The 20,183-nt window shown below is 31.2% G+C and overlaps 2 protein-coding genes across 7 annotated transcripts; one reads left to right on the top strand and one right to left on the bottom strand.

Moving 5' to 3' along the window:
• Positions 1-121: 121 nt before the first annotated feature.
• LOC136772935 (phospholipid scramblase 2-like) lies at positions 122-13,406 on the top strand. 6 transcript variants are annotated; one of them, XM_066726186.1, is made up of 7 exons: positions 122-254; positions 3,538-3,651; positions 9,397-9,495; positions 9,857-10,074; positions 10,872-11,027; positions 11,315-11,476; positions 11,578-13,406. In XM_066726186.1, exons 2-7 carry the CDS (start codon positions 3,567-3,569, stop codon positions 11,599-11,601), a joined length of 744 nt encoding a protein of 247 aa, XP_066582283.1. In that variant the 5' UTR covers positions 122-254; positions 3,538-3,566; the 3' UTR covers positions 11,602-13,406. The 6 variants fall into 6 exon arrangements, with proteins under 6 accessions (XP_066582283.1, XP_066582282.1, XP_066582285.1 ...); XM_066726185.1 differs by lacking the exon at positions 122-254 and adding an exon at positions 934-1,043; XM_066726188.1 differs by lacking the exons at positions 122-254; positions 3,538-3,651 and adding exons at positions 5,750-5,841; positions 8,538-9,126.
• Positions 13,016-19,930, bottom strand: Argk1 (Arginine kinase 1). The gene is made up of 4 exons (XM_066726184.1): positions 19,853-19,930; positions 14,631-14,991; positions 14,095-14,469; positions 13,016-13,904 (listed from the first exon to the last, which is right to left on the bottom strand). Exons 1-4 carry the CDS (start codon positions 19,891-19,893, stop codon positions 13,557-13,559), a joined length of 1,125 nt encoding a protein of 374 aa, XP_066582281.1. The 5' UTR covers positions 19,894-19,930; the 3' UTR covers positions 13,016-13,556.
• Positions 19,931-20,183: the final 253 nt, after the last annotated feature.

The raw sequence follows: 20,183 nt of genomic DNA, 5'->3' as shown, positions 1-20,183 counted from the left end.
ATCGCTTCTCAACCTATAGTCTCGTCACTTTTCGCTATACTGAGCGAAGCATCATACCATTGGTGGACGTTTCTCGTTAAACTCATCGACCAATCAGCGCCACTTATTCATACGACGACATCGACGACTGTGGTTTTCAATAAGTTTCTTTCATGCCGCCTTTCCAACGAGCATTCATTAGAAGAGAAAACGCTAGAGATGAAAATACACAACTTACAAGTAGAAAATTGCAAGTGAATATACACGGCGTGGTGGTAAGTGTGTGGTAATTCCTTTTACCGGATACGAATGTCACTTTGTTATCTTTCAGACGAGGCTATCCACGACCTCGGAACTCTCTCACGTTCTATCTTTATCTTTCATATGACTTACCGCTGTTGCTTTAACATTTTTCTTTTTTCATCATCTCCTTTCAGGCCCCTATAACGACAGAAATCTATCTCATATTTTAAGTTATCACTTACTATGACTCATGTTTAGTGAAATTTCCTAAAATTTCGATTTCCACATACCCTATATTTTATTCACAGCAAGAAATAACTGATCGCATTTGAGGCTATATTTCAGAACTTCCAAGTTATCAGGAAGCTCTATAGAAAACTATTTTTGTGGATATTTTGGAACATTTGAAATAATTGCTTCATAAAGTTATTTGATTTTCGGTGTAACTAAACGAGAAATATTAAAAGAATATATATTGGCAATCAAAATGAAACATTATGAAAACTCGATACTAGCAGATGTTTCGAAAATTGTAGAATTGGAAAGGAAAGAAAATCATAGTGTTTGATGCACATACAAACGATAGAAAACGGGACAGAACATTCAACAATAGGACATAGGACGGTTCATTCAGCCATTCCAAACGCACATGTGCAGCATGTGCTTCGGAATGATTTTCGAGTGTGCGCATTGCAACGCTAAACTTAATGGTGTGAATATACATATATATACCCTATTCTGTATACCTATTCACATTAATACATTTATACGTTAAAATAGTTTACCTGAAGCAGAGCAGCATCGGCTGCTCTCTTTTATAAGTAAGTTAAAACCTAAAATTGTAATGTTTGTAACAGTTATCATACCCAACATAAAAGATATTCATTGCTTTCTCTTTTCTACAATCACGTTTGTGTACATTTCTTTATTTGGGAGCTCTATGACTACGACCTTGGCATATGCAACAGCGTAGATTCATCCTGGACTCTTACTTGATACGATGACGTCATAACATAGGAGTTTGTGTAGTGTCATTCTTCTCACTTTTCTTGTCTTTAATATCAATGAAATTTTAATTTCTTTTTTGATAATAATAAAGTTATAAAAATTAATAATTTTGCTTGTTCAGTTTCTATCGGAGTATTAACTACCTGATTTTATTCATAATAAACATTTAAAAAAATACGAACATTTACCTTGGAACGATTAGAGAAATAAAAACGAGTTGTAGAGCTATTCAACCAAATCATAGTTTTTTAATCACCAGTAGTATTTAATACTTATTTTCGAGATGTTAGAATAGCAGTTTTATACCCGTTTGTAAAATGTTTATTCAACACAAAATCAATCATTCAGAGATCCGACTGTTTTAACTGTAAAGACACGCGTATAAAAGTTTGTTGGTAGGTTTGATATTAAGGAGGAATTTTTTTTTTTACTATTTTTGATAGGTTATTGTCCGTATGAATGGTGACAAATATAGTATATCCTGATATTATTTATAATAAACGCTTTTTGATTGCCCGTAAAAGCAACAATGACCTCTTGCAATAAATAATATGCGATAAGGTGGTAGTGTACGATGACCTAATAATGTATAGTAATGTCTGGATAATGTTTCGTGTTATCAAGTATTTTCTAAACAAATATATTAACGTATCTACATACATACATTTATAGACTATAAATTATAATATAAAATATACCTGACAGCTATTATTATTTATTATACACATTTTAAATTTAACAATTTAAAATTACTTAATTTATATATTTTTTATTTTATCTTCCCCTGCAAACAATATATATTTATAACCAGAGTCTTCATTTCTATTTTAACACGAAACTTGTTGGTATTTATTTTTTAAATTCAGCCAATATATGTTTAATATACAATTTAATATTTTATAACTTCAAATTTTATAAATCATTTATAAAAGTGCTTAACATTTTGCAATAATTTTTAAAGAATGTTTAAAGAAGCGTTAATTTAGTTTAAAAAAAAGACGATGAGTGTATTTTGTTGTTTATTATTTACTATTGATAGATTTTCGGTAAATTAATTAGATCGTTGATTCACTTGCAGATTTAAATATTGTTTTGGTCGAGCATTAACTTTAACAGTAATTATTATCAAGAATAAGCGATAATTATGACAATTATTATAGTGATAAATGATAAATTATAAGAATTGTTATCAGCCTGTGTGAGTGTGATTGAATATGGATGCTGTGTTTAAAGTTTATAAAACCGTGGTATAGGAGGAGCATTAACACGTGCAATTTTTTACTTAAATGCTCTTTTTATCCATGCGTATAAAGTTGGATTTTATTAATTTTTGTAAAAACATTTAAAACTGCGGTTTCTTAAGCAACGCTAAGCAACAGTTTACATTGATAGTGAAAATCAATTTTTTTCGACTTTTTTCCAAGAAAACCTTCGATGAATCACGGTTTAGCAGCAGCAGCATGATAACTTCAGTCAAACGTAAAACGTCTAGAGAGTAGGTTTGTTCATTGAAATTATTATATATAATTTTTTACAATAATCCCTGTTAAAATATATTTCATTTTTTCTGCGTTTAGCAATATTTCTTTAACATTCTTGAAATATTTTTGCAAGACCAGATCTGTGTGAAGATCTGATGCAGTAAACATAAAAATCTAACAAGATTTCATAGGAATAAAAGTGTAATTATGAAATAAGACTACCTGGAGATAGTTGTAATTGTTACTCGACAGTATTTAAATTGAGGGATTAAAATATGATTAGAGTTCCATTAATAAAAAAAATTGTAGTCCATCTTTAAGAGTTTATATTAATGGAGTGTTTACTCTAACCTGAAACGATTTTAATCACTCTATGAAAACATAGGCTATGTGACGATGGATTTTATAATTGTTTACATAAATTATTATAAAGTAAACTTGTAACTGGTGGAAAAGCAAAGCCAAATTTTGGTGAATTTGACATCACAATATAAAACGATTAGTTTATTTTATCTATAAATCGTTTAATAACAGAATTTCATATCTTCTGTAAACACTTATTCGTGGACATCGAAAGTTAAGTTATTATTAGTATTTATTGAATTATCAGTAACACATGTTTTACGTATTTAAGATCTTATAGATAAGAGACAAGGGTTACTAATAGTTTTAATAAGTAATAATTATAATTTAACTTTCGTTTTTCTCCATTTTGTTTATTGTTTATATATATGTATATCATTTTACCAACGCATGGTAGTATGTATTTCCTCTGTTTATTATATGCAGTGTCAATTTTTAATAAATAAATTTTTATTTTTTGCAGGTACAAGTGTGTGACAATAATTTTACATAATGGCTTACCATCCAAGTGCACCTGCACTACATCCTGAGCCAATAGTAGTTCCACCTGAACCAATGATGAATTATCCTAATCCAGGTTTGTTTATTTATTTGTTTTCGATAAAATAGAAAATTTTTGATAAAAGGAGTTGTGGAACTTAAGTATATAGACAATTTTTTAATCTTTGAACGTTTCAAATTTATTGAATTTATAATAATAATGACTCTACATTAAATAAAAGTTAAATACACAGTCATGAATATGATCCTTTGGTAAATTTAATGTTAATATACGTAATAAATATTAAATTTAGTACACAGATTTTTAGCTAGGATAAAGTATAATCTGTAAGATTTCAAATTGTAGCTATTTTTGTCATTGTAATGATAAAACCAAATAGGCTCGCCAGAGCTTGTCTACAACACATTAACAGCGAAATAAAGAGTCTGATGATTCATTGCTAGATGCTAGCATTGTACAAGTATTTCAAGATAAAATACACTTTTATTTGTACTTTAATAGATAATGATACAAAAATAATGCGATATATTTTTCTTTTATTTAATAAAATGAATATATGAAAAGGTACTTTTTAACGTACAATAGATAATAAAATTTTTCATAAAATGAATTGATAAATACTTTAAATCTTTAACTAAATAAATATCGAAATCTAACTCTTAAGAAAAAATAAAAATATGTTGGATAAAAATTGCATAACTTTACATTTATTGGATAATCGGTCGAGATTAGCATCGTGTAAAGTCTGGTGAATTTTACCTCGACCAAAATAAATATGTAAACTAACAAGATAATTTTTTCTAGGTATAGTACTTAATGTTAAATAATAAAAAGCTATATTGGCTTAATTATAAATTGATTGTGATAACACTCGGCTAAATATATTTTAAAAACTTTGTAGGACAATAATTAATAAATTCTTACTTTGTACTTAATTAGTGACATTTAAAGATTTTGAATAAGCAGCAAGCAAGATTTGTCATCCGAGCTTGTTCGTCAGTAATATCGAGAAAATGCGGCAACGCTGTAGGCAAACTGGCTGGTAATTAGTATGAATCATTCAGAATAAATGGCCTACCATTGAATTTTCGGTGGCCTTTGGTTAATGAGATACATACATAGCCCAACAAATATTTAATTGTATCACATATGTGCGCTTATTTTTTGAAAAAATAAAAACAAATTTATAAAAGTTTATATAATTTTTCATACAGTGAAAAATGAACGCTATCAATAAAATTTAAGATATCCCAAGCTTCTTTTAGACACTCGAATATAGTGAATCATTTTATCGCTTCCGTGTAAGTTTGAGCATCCTGCGGATGATGGACCACAAATTTCTGCAAAATGTAATAATTAAAAAATATATAGTATAAAAAGTTTTGTTATAATATTGAATTATGTTAAAAAATATTCCATTTAAATAACGTTGAAAGTAAATATTAAATCATAATTATAATAATAAAATAATAATTTTAAAAATATTGAAATTATGCAGATATAAAATACAAAGTTACAATTAAATATAAATTACTCATAACAGAGAGAAACTTATGAATATATTTTTTAATAAATATGTTTGTACATACAATTATAATCAGATGAGTTCTATTAATATTTTAAAAAAAGATAGAGAAGAATAAGAGGGCCTAAGGTGTGACACGATGAAAGGTGGAGAAGTTGAAGCATTAGAAAATTTTTCTATAATAGCAAGTAATGGGGTCTAAGCTAAACATTAATCAAGTTGATTTAGTTTATATACTCAAATCAATTTTGTAGTAACTTATTACATAGTAGTCACTGGTGAAATTGAATGATTAACAAATTAATGCATTTTGTTCATGCATAAAAATTGATATTTTAAACAAATTATGCAATATTAAATGGTGTTTTTGATTCTTTCGTGACATGAGAGATTTGGTGTATAAGAGATGAAGATGTGTGAAGAGGAAGAAGATGAAGAAGATGGAAAGAGAATTGTTTATCAGGCAGTTATGGGAGAACGGGATGGAAAGAGAGGACACAAGTAGATAATGATAGTTTTCATTAAGGGAAAGAGGGACGGGTACGTATGTTGACTTGATATTGTCGAGCAAAACAGGTCGTCTCAACGTTTCTTATAACACATTTGAATCTGTAGTCGGTACAATGACACTTCTATACAAGTCTGTTCTCCAAAGTTCTTCGTTATAATCGTGTAACAAATTTAAGTTTGGCCTGAATTTTTCGTATTTAAAGACGTTCGAATCAACAAACTAACACACTGTAACTTCTTAATTACATTTAATTTTCTCGTTAATTGTGCAATTTAAAATTCTAAAAAAATTCAAAGAGTGACGTTCGTTCGTAAAATATAAATCATTTTCAAGGATATTCATAAATTTTTTGCTAACTAAAATGAATAATTGTTCAAATTGATTGGAATCTATTAAAAATTCAATCAGTTCATTTGTAATAGTGCGCAAGATTCTCTGATATTTTTAGAACTTTTCTTTGCACCGTTTATTGTTTATCCATGAATGAAAATTACAGTTTTTGCATAAGCTTTTACGAGAAATGCATAAAAATCGTATTCTTCATCCTTGATTTGTTTATAAACGACGTTTTGAACATTTAGAAAACTGTTTAATTTTGTGAAACAAAGTATATAGTTGATTTAAAATTCAATGGTTTCTTATCGTTTTAAAATTTTTTGCTACCGTCCTTAAGTTTGACTTGCTGTGTAAAGGTGATAATAATTTGTATAACATGAATGTTTCTTATTACATGAGGACTATATATCGGCAACTCAGAGGTAAACTGTTTAAATGCTTTCAATTATTTAAAGTATAATAGTGATAAATAAAAACTAAAAGTCTCAATATTTTTTTAAAGTGAAAAAAATTTGCCAATTTTATTTATCAAAGTTACGAGATATTTAAATCTGCAATAATTTACTACAACTTACATCTGAGATATTGATATGCAGGATGTTTTGTTTAAAAGTGAAAAATTAGAAAAGGTTTGATTTTCAAGGCAAATTTCGATGTAAAAAGTGTTTGTCATACAAGAACACGTTTCTCGTTAGTCTTAAAAATGTACAGCACGTTCGAGAAAAATTAAACCTCTTGGTTCGTCTGCTTCCTTCTCCCTACTGTCTACTCTTATCTGGTGCTGTGTAAATAACGCTTTTCTCTGAACAATCTTAAATTATCAAAGCTGCCTTATGTTACTGTACATACACTTATCAATCGCGATTGTGATATACTTGACTATAGGTATGTTTTTTCTCCAAAGAAACACCTCGTCATTATATGTTTGTAAAATTCAAGATTGATACTCTAATAGCAATTCGTGTTTAAAAGTATCATAAACCTCTCCATCTTGTTATGTGTATATAATTAATACACCTGTGTTTTTGCACATTATTCATTATCACTCTATAAAAGTTTCTCTCCTCTGCAATGCTGTTGCAGTTTACAAAAGTGATGTGTGTGGTTAAACTTATGTTGTACCGTTATTATCTGTTAAAGCTTGGAAATTTGTAAGACACTTGGTGCTTTTACCGAATATTAGTGTAAAGATTATTAATTAATTGTTAAACATTGTTAATAGTGTTAAGAATAGGAGCAATATTATTAATATTAATAATCTTGTTTGTTTATTAACAACAGTAAACGTAATCTTAGACACAGTGTCAGAATGATAAAAGAAAACCCATGTATGGTTTGGAATCTTCTTTTTTGTAGTCTGAATTAAAGAGATAATATCGATTAGATGAACTCGAACAACGGAATGATAAACAATTTTCTACGTTACCGAAGGTTTTGAAGATAACGTTGATGCATTATCTGTGGTAAAGCTGAAAATTCTGTAAAAGTACAAGAACCCTGTTAGCAGCTCACCGATATTATTGTATATGAAATTGTGAAATTTTATTAAGTTTGTGATACTTTAAATATTTATTTGTGGAATATTCTTCTGTTTAATCTTATCGTACTGGGTGCATTGATTCGTTTGCTCCTTGATCTATTATTTAAAAAAAAAAAAGTGCTATAATGTAAAATGCCGTTATTTCCCTCGTCCAGCTTTTACCGCTCAATTAACAGCACGTTATGATATCGTATGACGTCACAATCATTTAATCTCCCAGCAAGACGGAGCATCCCGTTAACATGGCATATTCACTCTCGTTTCTAAACGATTTAAATTTTTCATATTTACCCTCAACTATCTCTGCTTCTTCTACGAGTTAAATCTCGTTTAAATAGTATTATAAGATAATCCGATTGGAATTATTTTCAAAAGGAGCAAACTTTTCGTACAAGAAATTTTGTATTTTTTCTGTTAATATATGCAATTGTTATTGACTTCTTTTCGATCGAACGTGATATTATCAATTATTCAATTACAAAGAAATAACAATCTTAATTATTTTTTCATATTATTATTCCAGAAATAAAAGAAAATTATATTAAAAATTGTTTACATGCAAAAGCATTAACCGTTTGGCTGCTGACGTATTTTTTCGGACATATGCCTAAACTGCGGCACTAATTGCGTGTGCATGGGAAAATATGTAAAACACTTTTCATACAATAAACTCACTTGTATTGCATTGCAACAACAAAAATTAAAAAATACCGATTGTTTACAGAAACTTCGCATTTACAAGAAGAGCGCGATAGCGCTTCCTCAGCTGTCAAACGGTTAAACTTTGCAAGAAAATGTTATTTATGACAAAATTGAATAAACTTATTGCTATAATGTCACGTTCAATAGAGATTGTCAGAGTTACTGAAAAGTAATGTATATTTCTGTTTAGACTAAAATATATATTTTTTGTTCTGATAGTTATGAATTATCTGGATGATTGTTAATGTGGAAAGTACCCAAGAGTCTCGTTTCTGGAGTGTGAATAATGAGACTCCTCGTAGTCTTTTTGTATAGTTTTTCTTAATTTATCTGTTATGTGAGATAAGAGTAAAAGAAGAGTGAGCAAGGAAGTGAATGTGTCGCATGGAAAACAGACAAGCTTATCTGTCCGGGGGTGCAAACGACTACAAGGATATACTAGAGAGCAAGGAAAGCCTTGCAGTAAGACGATCAACGTCCACAATTGCACGTTCATCACGACTTGGTTCACTCGTCACGTCGGTCTCCAAGAAATACCATTTTCTTCTACGTCTCATCCATATTCAAGATCCATCAATAGTTTATACATATATGCACTTAATAATTTGGTGATCCAGTGAGACTCTCTGTATCGTTAGGACGAATATTGTTGAGTCGAACGTGTCTTAAGTACAGTTACGCAATGGCCAAAATAGTCAATTAGAATTTAAGGAATGTTAAGCTTCGCTCGAGTTAATTGTATATACTTAAAGAAAAAATATCTTAAAAGCATTTGGCTCTTCTGACTCACGCGATGGAATCTGAGTACCTGGCAGTTTCATGGAAAATTAGAGTACAACAAATTCGTCGGAGACTAAGAACGCTTTTAAGGCAGACTGTGAGAAAATATTGCAAAAGAAGGGGCTATACGAGATTTCTTACAGAAGAGGAGCAAAGGTTTTCAATAAAGTATCACATGAATATTTTATATTACACTCCCAAACTGCTTTGTAATATTATTTTTATTCGTAATGCATTATTTTGTATTTAACAGGAACATGTGATTTTTAAAGATTTTTTAAATGTGTGATAAATTGTACTTTTGTCATTTTTCTGATTGTTGAAACAATATTGATGAATAGATTATAGTTTACGATAGAGAAAGATGAATCAAAGTTTTGTATATATAGTTTAAATATTATAAAACAATCGTTTGAATATTTCCAGGTGGATGGCAGCTGCCAAATACGACTTGTCCACCAGGCTTGCAATACCTTATGAGCCTTGATTCTTTAATTGTTAATCAGAAACTGGAGTTCCTAGAAGGTATGTTTACTACGATCTTCTTTCTTTTATTTACTTGTATTTAATTTCTACCTAAATTGCACTAAGATAGAAAAAATGCAATAAAATTTACTTTCTTATATTTTTAAACTGACAATTGATACTTATTCTGCATTAAAATTTTTACTCCTCATTAATTTTAGTGCAAAGTGATTTTATATTCGGTGCCACGATGAAAATGAAAAATTTCTCTATTTCGAAGAAATTTTAGTTATTTATAGATTTTCAAACCGGTCCATCATTCATAGGAGTTTTTCAGATGATTAATTACAATTCCTTTATATTATGTGCATAGTTGAACAAAATTACTGGATAGTTTTCATGACGAGTGTTTTGGTTTTAGCTATCACGGGCTGGGAAACGAAGAACAAGTACAATGTGGCTAATGCAAATGGTGAGACTGTATTTTTTGTGAAAGAACAATCCTCATGTTTATCACGTACGTTCTGTGGTTCACAACGAGAATGCGAGTTTCACGTTATGGATGCAAGCATGAGACAAGTCCTGACTATAACTCGTCCTTTTAGATGCACTAGGTGTTGCTATCCTTGCTGTTTACAGGTAAGAATTTTTAAGTTTAATTTTTATTAGCACTGAATATATACTGATAATTTATCGTAAACTTGTATTTAAATTGGAAAATTGTAATTTTACGCCTTGACGATGGCTTTAGTCGACTTTTACTTGTGGTAATTTATGTGTGTGCTAAAAACGACCTAGCTATGTAATGTCGTTACTCTAAAAAAGTAGCTCCATTTAATTCAATATTTTTAACTTTTTCTGTTATCGATTCTTTTTACCAATATTAGTCTCTCTCTCCCTCGTCGTTTATTAATGTTATAATGTATTAGCTCCTTTTTTACACTGCGTTATCTATACACCACCACTCGACTAACTCCAAAATCCACTTGACTGAATTTAATTTTAGAGCTTCTTAGTTTTGCACACTCTTTCCAGCAAGTTACTTCAGCTTCATAAAATACAAAAACTTTCATAATATAAGCTTTCTAAAGACCATTATCCTTCTTCTTAGTCACTGAAAAGTTAATTCCCTTGTTTTACTTGTTTCTCAATCATTTCTGGTTCGAGTTTATTGCCTTTTCAAATATTATACTACTAAAATGAATAATCTAGATTTTCCTTCAGTCTTTATGTACTCGGAACAAATTATTATCATATATATTGGTTAAATAATAAACTACTGATCTTATATGTTTATTGTATCATATTTGAAAAGCCAGTACGATTGTTGTTTTTATATATTATGAGCTATTTTTGCACCAATTGGTATATTCTGTTGGTTTTTAAAAACTCATTTTTTGCCTGTGGTGATTAAAAACAGACGTTAACAATTTTAGGAAATGGAAGTATATTCTCAAGGAAACTTATTGGGATCGGTAATACAAGAATGGACCCTCTGGAGGCCTTTGTTTTCAATTAAAAATGCATTCGGTGACACTGTGCTAAAGATTGAAGGTCCCCTTTTCCGTTGTTGCGTTGACGTTTCTTACCAGGTAAGCGTTTTATTTGAATTTAGTGACAATCATCCTACTGACAAAAAATATTCAAGAAATTAAAAGAACCATAAATTTAATATGTTTAATGTATTACCTTAATGTTTAAAATAATTCTATTTCCTTTCCTAATAAAAACTAATTAGGCTCTCAAAGTAGACTATAGTTGAACCTTTAATAATTGGAGTGTTCAATTTAGTAATTTTGATAATATTCTGTATCAATTAGAATAATTAGGCCAATGGATTAATGAGAATTTTCGTACTACCTTTATTAATAAATTTCAGATACTAAGCACAGATGGTAGAAGACAAGTTGGCCAAATTAGGAAAAAATGGAGTGGAATCGCTCGTGAGTTTTTGACTGATACAGACTTCTTTGCAGTACATTTTCCCCTAGATCTCGACGTCAGTATAAAAGCTGTTTTACTGGGGGCATGCTTGTTAATTGTAAGTGCTATTTGGTAAATTGTTTATACAGTAAAATCATAGAGAATATCCTATATTTATATTTCTGGTTAAACACCAATTAATACTCTTTATTTTTTTAGGACTTTATGTATTTTGAACATTAAAAATGATTTCTGGATTCAACCAGGTTATTCAACATATACGAAGAGTGCTGTGACTCAAACTTCCTATTTAAGTGTTACTGAATGTTATTATTTATTAGATATCAACATTTGCATTGCGTGTGGCACCAAACGTGATATTTTTCATCATTATTCTCATTTTTATAATTATGCTACCAAATAATTTTATGCATGCGAGTATTAGTTTTTAAATATTCACTTGTTACGAAAACCGGCATAGCAGGGTGATTCTTGACTATGTTTTACCTAAAAATTGTGAATCGTCGATTTATACTTATACTTCTAAAAAGAATTTCTTACTGTCACGAATCTTATTTAAAAATTAGTCTCACTATTATATGCAATTATTTGAATTGTTCAATAATTGTATTGACATAAAGATTTTATCTTCTAAAAATATCCTTTTATAACGTTAAGATGTACAAAACTTTCTTGAGACTGCTTACTGCATATTATATTTTTCTAGTATCGATTTAACGAATACTATTTTGACGAACATTTGATTGGCATGTTAGACATATATGTATATTTATTGAAATATATGTCCAAAATTAAATGTATTTACTATAAGTATACTCATATGTACTTATAGTATATTTTTATATAAAGGATGTTTTTAAAACTCAGAATCAGCATTTATTTTAAATCTGATTAAATGTATTCATAGTACTGATGTGTAATCTTTTGCAAGTCGTTTAAACGCATTACATTTATGAATAAACATTTTAAATGCAAAATGTATATTTCTTTGTCAGTATTTAAAACTACGATTCTACACGTAGAATTAAATAAAAGAGTGGTCGATAATTCTAACGGATTTTTCCGCTTTTAAAATAGCCAAGCAGAATTCAGGGTAAAAATAAATGTGGCCACAAGATGTTATAAGGTGTATGTCTTTTTATTTGTGTGTTTAAACTGGTATCTTCGTACATCTGTTTCTTAGATAGGTATAGTGCTTACTGCAGCGCTTACACTTTGCGTCGTTTGCTTCGCAGATGTTGACTTTGGTAAAAAAGATAATGAAAAAACGTGAACGACATCGGCATCCCACAAATTTGGACTAAAAACCTTGAGCGCTGCAGAACTTCACTTATCCTCCGTCATCCAATCAAAACTCAACTGATACACTAATATTAATCAATTAGTTACTCATTTGTATTATCCATTATACTACTTATTAGACAATCATAGATTTTGTAGCACTATACTGCTGGCATTGGATGCAATGGTGGTCTACGTATAGATAACAAGTAGTAATGGTTCGATGTTCTAATGAGTAAAAGCGAGGATACTGCGCTTATTCATTGTACACAACTGACTGACTGAGGTGGTACCGTTAAGCAAAAAGAAAAAAATATTACGAGAAAATAAGAAAATAAAATACTACAACATAAAGTATAGTACAACAGACTGTATTGCTTTGTATTCATACATTTTTGGTAGAGATAATTAAAAGGAACTCGTTAAAAGTAACATAAGATATTATTAATAACAGCGGTAGTTAAAATTTGTGTTTGGGTGTATTTATCTGCGTACAAGTAAAACAGGGACGCTTTAGCTGGCAACAAGGAAGAGAGTCAGGAAAACCTCAGCTATCGACAGATAATGAATACTGAATAAGAGAAAGAAACTAACTAGACGAATGACAACTCTATGATCTCTTGTATCTTTGGCCATTAGCCAAACTTTAATACATGCTGAAAGCGTACCCTGAGTCAGCCTGTTTGCATGATGAGCTCTTGGGACATTCGGGCAGCTCCGTGTTTCTTGTATTCGCGGGTGTAATTAACATCTCTCTCCCACTCTCTTTCATACACATTTTGTGTATTTATTACTTGAGATAATTGTTGTAATCGAGGGAGGAAATGGATGAGGGTATTAAGGGGGAGGGGGGACAAGGAGGGGAGAGGAGGTAAAGCATGATGGGTAGTACTCGTTTAAAGTTCCTTCTCGATCTTGATAAGCTCTGCAATTCCATCGTGCATCTCCTTCACAGCCTGATACTCGGTAAGACCGAGACGTCGCTTATTGGAAATGTCGTAGATGCCACCTTCAGCTTCGGTGTGCTCACCGCGTGTGCCACGCACTTGCAAGTTGAACTTGGCAGCGACCTCTTCGAGCTTGGCCTTGTTGGCTGCAAGCTTCGGTACCTTAATGTGAACAGAGGCTCGCACTGTTGTGCCGAGATTTGTCGGGCAGAAAGTGAGGAATCCAAGCCTGTCGTTGTGAGAGAATGGCAACCTCTTCTCAATATCATTCACAGCAGTAACCAAGCGACGATAGACCTGAAGGAATAACACAATTTACTAATTACACGTATTCTTTTTCTAATAAAGTCAGTATGAAAATGGAATATCCAGCAAGCCTAATCTTATAATACCTTTTCTCTCTAGCCGACAGAAATAAAAGGACTTTCCTTTTTACTTATTCCATTTTCATTCAATTAAAATACACATTTGTAGGATTAATAAGTACCTGTCCAAGATCACCACCCATCTGCATAGAGATAATACGAAGATGATCTTCTTCGTTGCACCAGACCAAGAAGGTCTTGGCATCATTATGGAAAATACCACGACCAGTAGGCCAGAATCGACAAGCATTAGCAGTTTGCAAAAAGCGATCACCCTCTTTGAAGAGAAAATGATCGTCGATGAGCTTCTGCTGGACTTCTTTGCTCATGCCAGTGAGAGGGTAAAAGGTTCCCTTTAATTCGTTTTCCAATCCAGATAGAGTGGACGATACCTTCTCTTCCATTTCCTTATATTGTGCTTCGGTTAAGCAAGGATTGAATGGATATCCTTCTAAAGAACGTCCACACCTTACACGTGTAGAGACGATGTATTCACCCTACAAAATAATGATAAGATATCAGTTTATAAAAATTATTAATTTCTATTTAACTCCACAGCAATAAAAATTGTTACAAGATGTTTTTTTTACAGATTGTATTGATCTACATTTTGTTTAGTCAGTTTAAATATTATTAACAGCTGCAGACTGAAACTTACAGTGGGATCAAGGTTTCCAAGAGTATCAACATCTCCAAAATCTTTGGGTGGATGCTTATCGCTCTTAGTAAATCCACCATGGTAGTCTTCGATGATGGGGTCGAACAAATCAGCGAAAACGGTGTAAGATTCAGCGTCTGGGGCATAGATACCTACACCAGAATCGTGGTTCTCCAATCCAGATTGGATCACATCCAGCAAAGTTGATCCGAACGAGGTCTTTTTTGTTTTCAGCTGATCGAAAATTTCCTTTGTCAAATACTTCTTCAGCAAAGATTTGCTGTCAGATGCAGCAAGCTTGGCAAAGCCAGCCTCCAATTTATCGAGTACTGCTTGATCAACCATCTCGCCGCCTTTTTTACTGAAACAATAAAAATTAATTAAGTCATTAATCTCTTACATTTCATAGCACAAAATTACCAATTTTTAAAAAACAATCAACCCTGTTATCTCAAAAATCTCATAAAGTCACAGAGAGCATTTGCTCTTATAGAATGATAATTATATATTTACATATACAAAGAAAAATTTAACTTTTACAATTAATTTATAGAAAACATTTTTACTTATCGTTACATTCGATTTTATAATAAATATAAATAGAAAATTAAAACAATCCTATCTGAATGTCAAAGAAATTAAAAGATTTTGATACTCATATATGAATAACGTTAACTTTTTCATACTTTTCTAAAACTGTAAATCTTTCCAATAGATTTACACACAAAATAAACATATAGATTAAACATATCGGCCATCAAATGTTGTAACGACTGCGAAGCTTATTTATGATACAACAGCTCGACAATTACTCAGGTGTGAAAGTGAATATATAACAGTTACAATTGCATTTAAAGATTCGGTGACTGATTTCCATAATTGTTGCATGAAGACACATCTATCATGATGGTAAATTGAAGTAAATGAAAACAAGGGACCCTTCGTATTTTACTCACGTTTGAAATGTTCTGACAAACAGCAAGTAAAATGAAGGACCGAAGTATGCGTTGCTTCTTCGTTTTACGGTATCCACAGAGTTGATAAACAGCCTTTTCAACAATGAATTACGCGAAGCAAACATCGAACCACTCGCGCCAAGTTTACCTTAACACAAATTAACTAGTTAAATGGGGAATCTTTTCTATTCTTTCTACCATCTACACTGCACCATCTTCTAATTTATAACGAATATAAATTAATTAATTAACATTAATTAAGGAACATTCCAAGAAAACAGACAATAGGTGAATTTTGTTGGGAGTTTCAGGGTGGCCTTGTTTATTACTTATCACAGAGTAGGATAAGACGGTCTTATTACACTGACATCTGATCGTTAATACAGTCTTTATTTTACATACCATTATAGTGCAGTAACAAAACACAGGCTTCGATTCCAAATGAAAACAAACCTATTATTTTTCATTGCTCAAATGTCAATAATTTGTGAAAATAAAAACGAGTTAACTTTCATCCCCACTTAACAAGTTAAAATTACACAGTGCAAAACGACTTTTCTTTATTTATACACACTCGAGGGAGGGGCAAAAATCCCTTAAGAGATTTTTAGCAACGAAATTTCCAATACAATTCCATTAAAAATAAAGAATCAACATAGACGTGCATAAAAAGTGCTTGTTTCTCTATAGAATAATCGCATATAATTCTCGGTAAGGTAGCATCAGCTACGGAATACCATCTAAGAGTATAACGACTCTTGGACACAAGACGCGTGAAAATTACGTGTTTACGTATGTAAAATTGACACAGTTGTTCTGCTACTGCGACAAAACCCAGTTTCAGCATTTGCAAGAGTAAACAATGGAGTGTAAAATTTGCACAAGTATTATCGTTCAAGCTTGAAATGGCTCGCGATGAGAAAATAGTGTGAGACTCGGAAAAGGATTTTCCTGACAATGGAAAATAATGGGATAAGAACAAACGATTGGATAGATTTGTTTGGTGAGTGGTGTTGATTTATAGTGACCCGGGAACAAGTCGCAATTGATGTGCAAAGAATTTGAGTGGCGAAACGAGATCTTTGCCAAAATACGTACTCATCCTCGGAATTAGGTCGTTCATCATCATCATCATCATCATCATCATCATCATCATCGCTTACTGTGTTTACTTCGTTTTGCTCGCTAAGCTCGTTTACCTCGTTCATTTCCTTAACTCGTTGAGCCGATTTTGCCGATTTCCTCGTTTCTGGAGCCAATTTAGGCTTTTGCTCGTCTTCGTCCGCAGATTGACATATGCCCATTATGCGCTCTCGACAGAAATGATTTTTTTAACGCCTACGAGCGAACCACAAAAGTCTCAACTTTATGAAAAGCCACTAAGCTTCAATGCTACGATCTGGATTTGCAACAAAAAGTGGTCTGATCAGTGATTTTTTTTACCGGCACAAAAACTGTAAATTTGCGTTAAAAAATTGGGTAAATTTAGGATGATAGAAGAAACATTACATTGTTGATAAATTAGTCCCAACGCGCACGATTATTCTTATAGACACGTGGACTGAATCAGAAACGAACGAAGCTATAAATATGTTGAATGTTGCATCGATTTTGAAAACTTTCCGTCCAGTCTGTTTATTTAATTTTGTAAAGTTGGAAACGTTTTCGATTTTACAACTTTTTTAATAGGTTTTTTGTGTACTTGTGCTGTTCCGCATATAATAATGGCTCAGTATATCATCCTAGAAAAGTTGACTTTCTTCAACATATCAGTACAATAGGGTAGTGCCAGAAATTAATTTTTCATTTTGTTTATTTAATTTTTTTTAAGGATTATTTTAATATAAATTAAGTTACGTTTTTTATACAGTTGTATTGCAAAAATTATAATTAATTAGTTCCTGATTTGCAAACTTTTATTTATAACAAATGCAATAATATTTATTGAAATTTTATATACTCTTTTTGTGATTTGTAATTCTAATGATGTAATAATATCTTTGTGGTAGTAAGATACAACCACCGTGTCTTACTAAGAAACATCTGCAAGCATTGTTTATAAAACTCGAATCTACTATATTGATAATAACGATGCTCGATAAAAAGCAAGCAAGGAAAATTCATCCTTTCGTGCGATGAATAACATCTCTCAAATTGCTTATACTACACACCTTAAGTAAACCACAAAGCTTCCTTGATAAATGGAGAATGGAAGGTCATAAGTATCTAAATGCAAATAATGCAAGCTTTGTTGCATTCCTTAGTATTGTTCCAGAGGTCAAAGGTCATCGGACTTTAAAGTAGCAGAACGCTACCACTTTAGAAATTAGTTTGGTTTTTTAATATTTTACATTGCAAAAGGCTAATTAAGCATAAACATGCCACAAATGAAATATTGCAATAAAAATAAGAACTTTTATATTTTGAGTTTTCGAAAATGTCAACAATGACAACTTTCCATCCTAAAAGTATCCGAATTACATATTGCATTATAATTTGACGTCCAATTCTGTCAAAGATCCGTTGATAATTCTTCGCTTAGTTTGTATATTTAATTACGTAAAGTTGACTAAAGATAATTACGTTAAGCAAGATTTAGAAGCAGAAATTTTATGAAAATTCTTGGAAATTATTATCGAGTTAAAAATGTTAAACAAGATATTTATTGTTGAAACTTATCGAGCTGTATATTTTTGTACCTTCGCAAATGTACTTCTCTCGAGCTCGCGTAAAGAATATTAAAGTTTTCCGTAAGATATATATGCTTTTACGTGTAACGTCTAGTTGGTTGGTGTCATTTTTTATTCCACGATTTACTTTTTATCGATCGTTGGGTGCAGCTCTTCACTTAGAATATGATTCTTTTTTACATATACGAGCGATTCGCCTGCCTGTTTTTCTTTGCCTGCCTGTCCGCCTGTTTGAGCACTTACTTGCTTCCCTGTCTGATCATAACAAAACGCGCTTCGCTTCTTCGTTACTTGATCGAACAATCAAAACAAGCAAGTAACGGATGCCTTTCAAAGTAAACCCCCACTGAAATTACAAATTTTCCCAGAAATGATTGAAAACTCTTCGATGTTTCGTTTAACACAATAAATAATTAATACGATTTTATAATAGGTTTTATAATAAAATAGCAATCATGTTATTATTGTTTTCAACAAATGATTGATCGAGTTTTAAAATATCAAATATTATTTTCAAAAATTACCTAAAATTAAAGAAAAATATTACTAACATTTATTTAAGTAACAAAATGTTTCTTACAATGTTTGTGTAATCTACATTTGTAAATAGAATAAATGCTGTAAAAATAGTAGAAAAATCTCCTTGAATATATTTATAAGCTTGAAGCTTTATTTACTCTTTTTCCAAAGATTTCTTTGTCAGTGAATGGATATCATTGAGAAAATGATATAGAGTCCAAGTATCTATACGGATCAGGCACCCTATTCTACGAATCGGCAAACATGACAGTTTTGTCCCAAGTCAATAATCTTGAATAGTAGCTTATTTACTCAGTAGTAATCTCAGAGGGCAGATCCCAAATCATTTTTGAGAACTTTTATTGTGTTCTTTGTATACATAATATCACCTTCCTTATAATTTTCACGAACTTGTTATATCATTTTTATATTCAAACACAATAGCCGAAAAAGATAACAAAAAATATATCCATTACTGCACGAAGGCTGGGATTACATTTTTTACTCATTCAAATGAACGGGAAATTTCTAAGAACGTTCTAAAAATGATAATAATGTTTTTGTATAAAATAAATCATAGATTTAATTATCATCCACTGCTATATTAATTACTATAGGGATGATTATTGCAAATTAGTCTCTCTAAGGATATAAACATTCATATAAAATATTGATCATCAATATTCTTTGCTAATTTTCATTTCCCTATCGCATGGAAATTAAATCATACCAGTTATGACTGATGTAATTCATTAAATTAAAGATTATAAAATATTTTCACAGAATATATTTTATACTGAAGTAAATCATAAAAAGAATGATACTTATCAGTCAGTATTTTTACGATAATAATAATTTGGTTTGAAATAGTTAATTGGTTGGAAGGGTATGCTTGGAGAAAAAAGTGTTTATAGATTTTCTAAGAAGTCATAGTTTCGCAATGTATTGGTTCTCGTTCTCGTGAACATATTCGAGGGGTTTTCGATGAATAGCGGAAGCCGCAAGGTATACTTGGTACAGCTTAACACAGGATAAACTGTTTTATTTGAATACGTACTCGTCACTCGAGGTGGTATCCTTCGAAGTGCATCCGCCCATTTTTACGAGTCGATGGCGCCAAAGATGATTTTTTCCTTTAGAGAAGACTTTGAGACGAGGAGGGGGAGAGAGAAAGAGAAAGAGAAAGAGAGAGAGAGTGAAAGAGAGAGGGAAAGAAAAACAGAGCAACGACAGAGAGACAAGGACGAATATTGATAAGCTTGAATAAGGAAGGTCAAAGTTGAAGGAGAGCGAGAAGAAAATAAAAAAAAACAAGAAAGGAAGAAAACAAGGACTGAGAAACGTAGGGGATGCGCAAGTGTAAATAATCCAGGAACCAGGTGGCAGTA

The sequence above is a fragment of the Prorops nasuta genome, unplaced genomic scaffold, assembly GCF_024137725.1.
Source record: "Prorops nasuta isolate Cenicafe-Biocafe unplaced genomic scaffold, Cenicafe_Pnas_1.2 PNAS00004, whole genome shotgun sequence".
Taxonomy (NCBI): domain Eukaryota; kingdom Metazoa; phylum Arthropoda; class Insecta; order Hymenoptera; family Bethylidae; genus Prorops; species Prorops nasuta.
Note: the sequence above shows the minus strand (reverse complement) of the source record. Positions and strands in the feature narration are given on the sequence as shown.

What these genes read in the sequence shown, in the direction of transcription:
- Argk1 (XM_066726184.1), bottom strand. Translation starts at nt 19,893, where the DNA reads ATGGGCGGATGCACTTCGAAGGATACCACCTCGAGTGACGA. An exon ending in GATACCACCTCGAGTGACGA is followed by an intron (nt 14,992 to 19,852) that starts GTACGTATTCAA and finishes TTATTGTTTCAG; the next exon opens with TAAAAAAGGCGGCGAGATGG. An exon ending in TGGGTGGTGATCTTGGACAG is followed by an intron (nt 13,905 to 14,094) that starts GTACTTATTAAT and finishes TTATTCCTTCAG; the next exon opens with GTCTATCGTCGCTTGGTTAC.
- LOC136772935 (XM_066726186.1), top strand. Translation starts at nt 3,567, where the DNA reads ATGGCTTACCATCCAAGTGCACCTGCACTACATCCTGAGCCAATAGTA. An exon ending in GATGAATTATCCTAATCCAG is followed by an intron (nt 3,652 to 9,396) that starts GTTTGTTTATTT and finishes GAATATTTCCAG; the next exon opens with GTGGATGGCAGCTGCCAAAT. An exon ending in TGGGGGCATGCTTGTTAATT is followed by an intron (nt 11,477 to 11,577) that starts GTAAGTGCTATT and finishes TTATTTTTTTAG; the next exon opens with GACTTTATGTATTTTGAACA.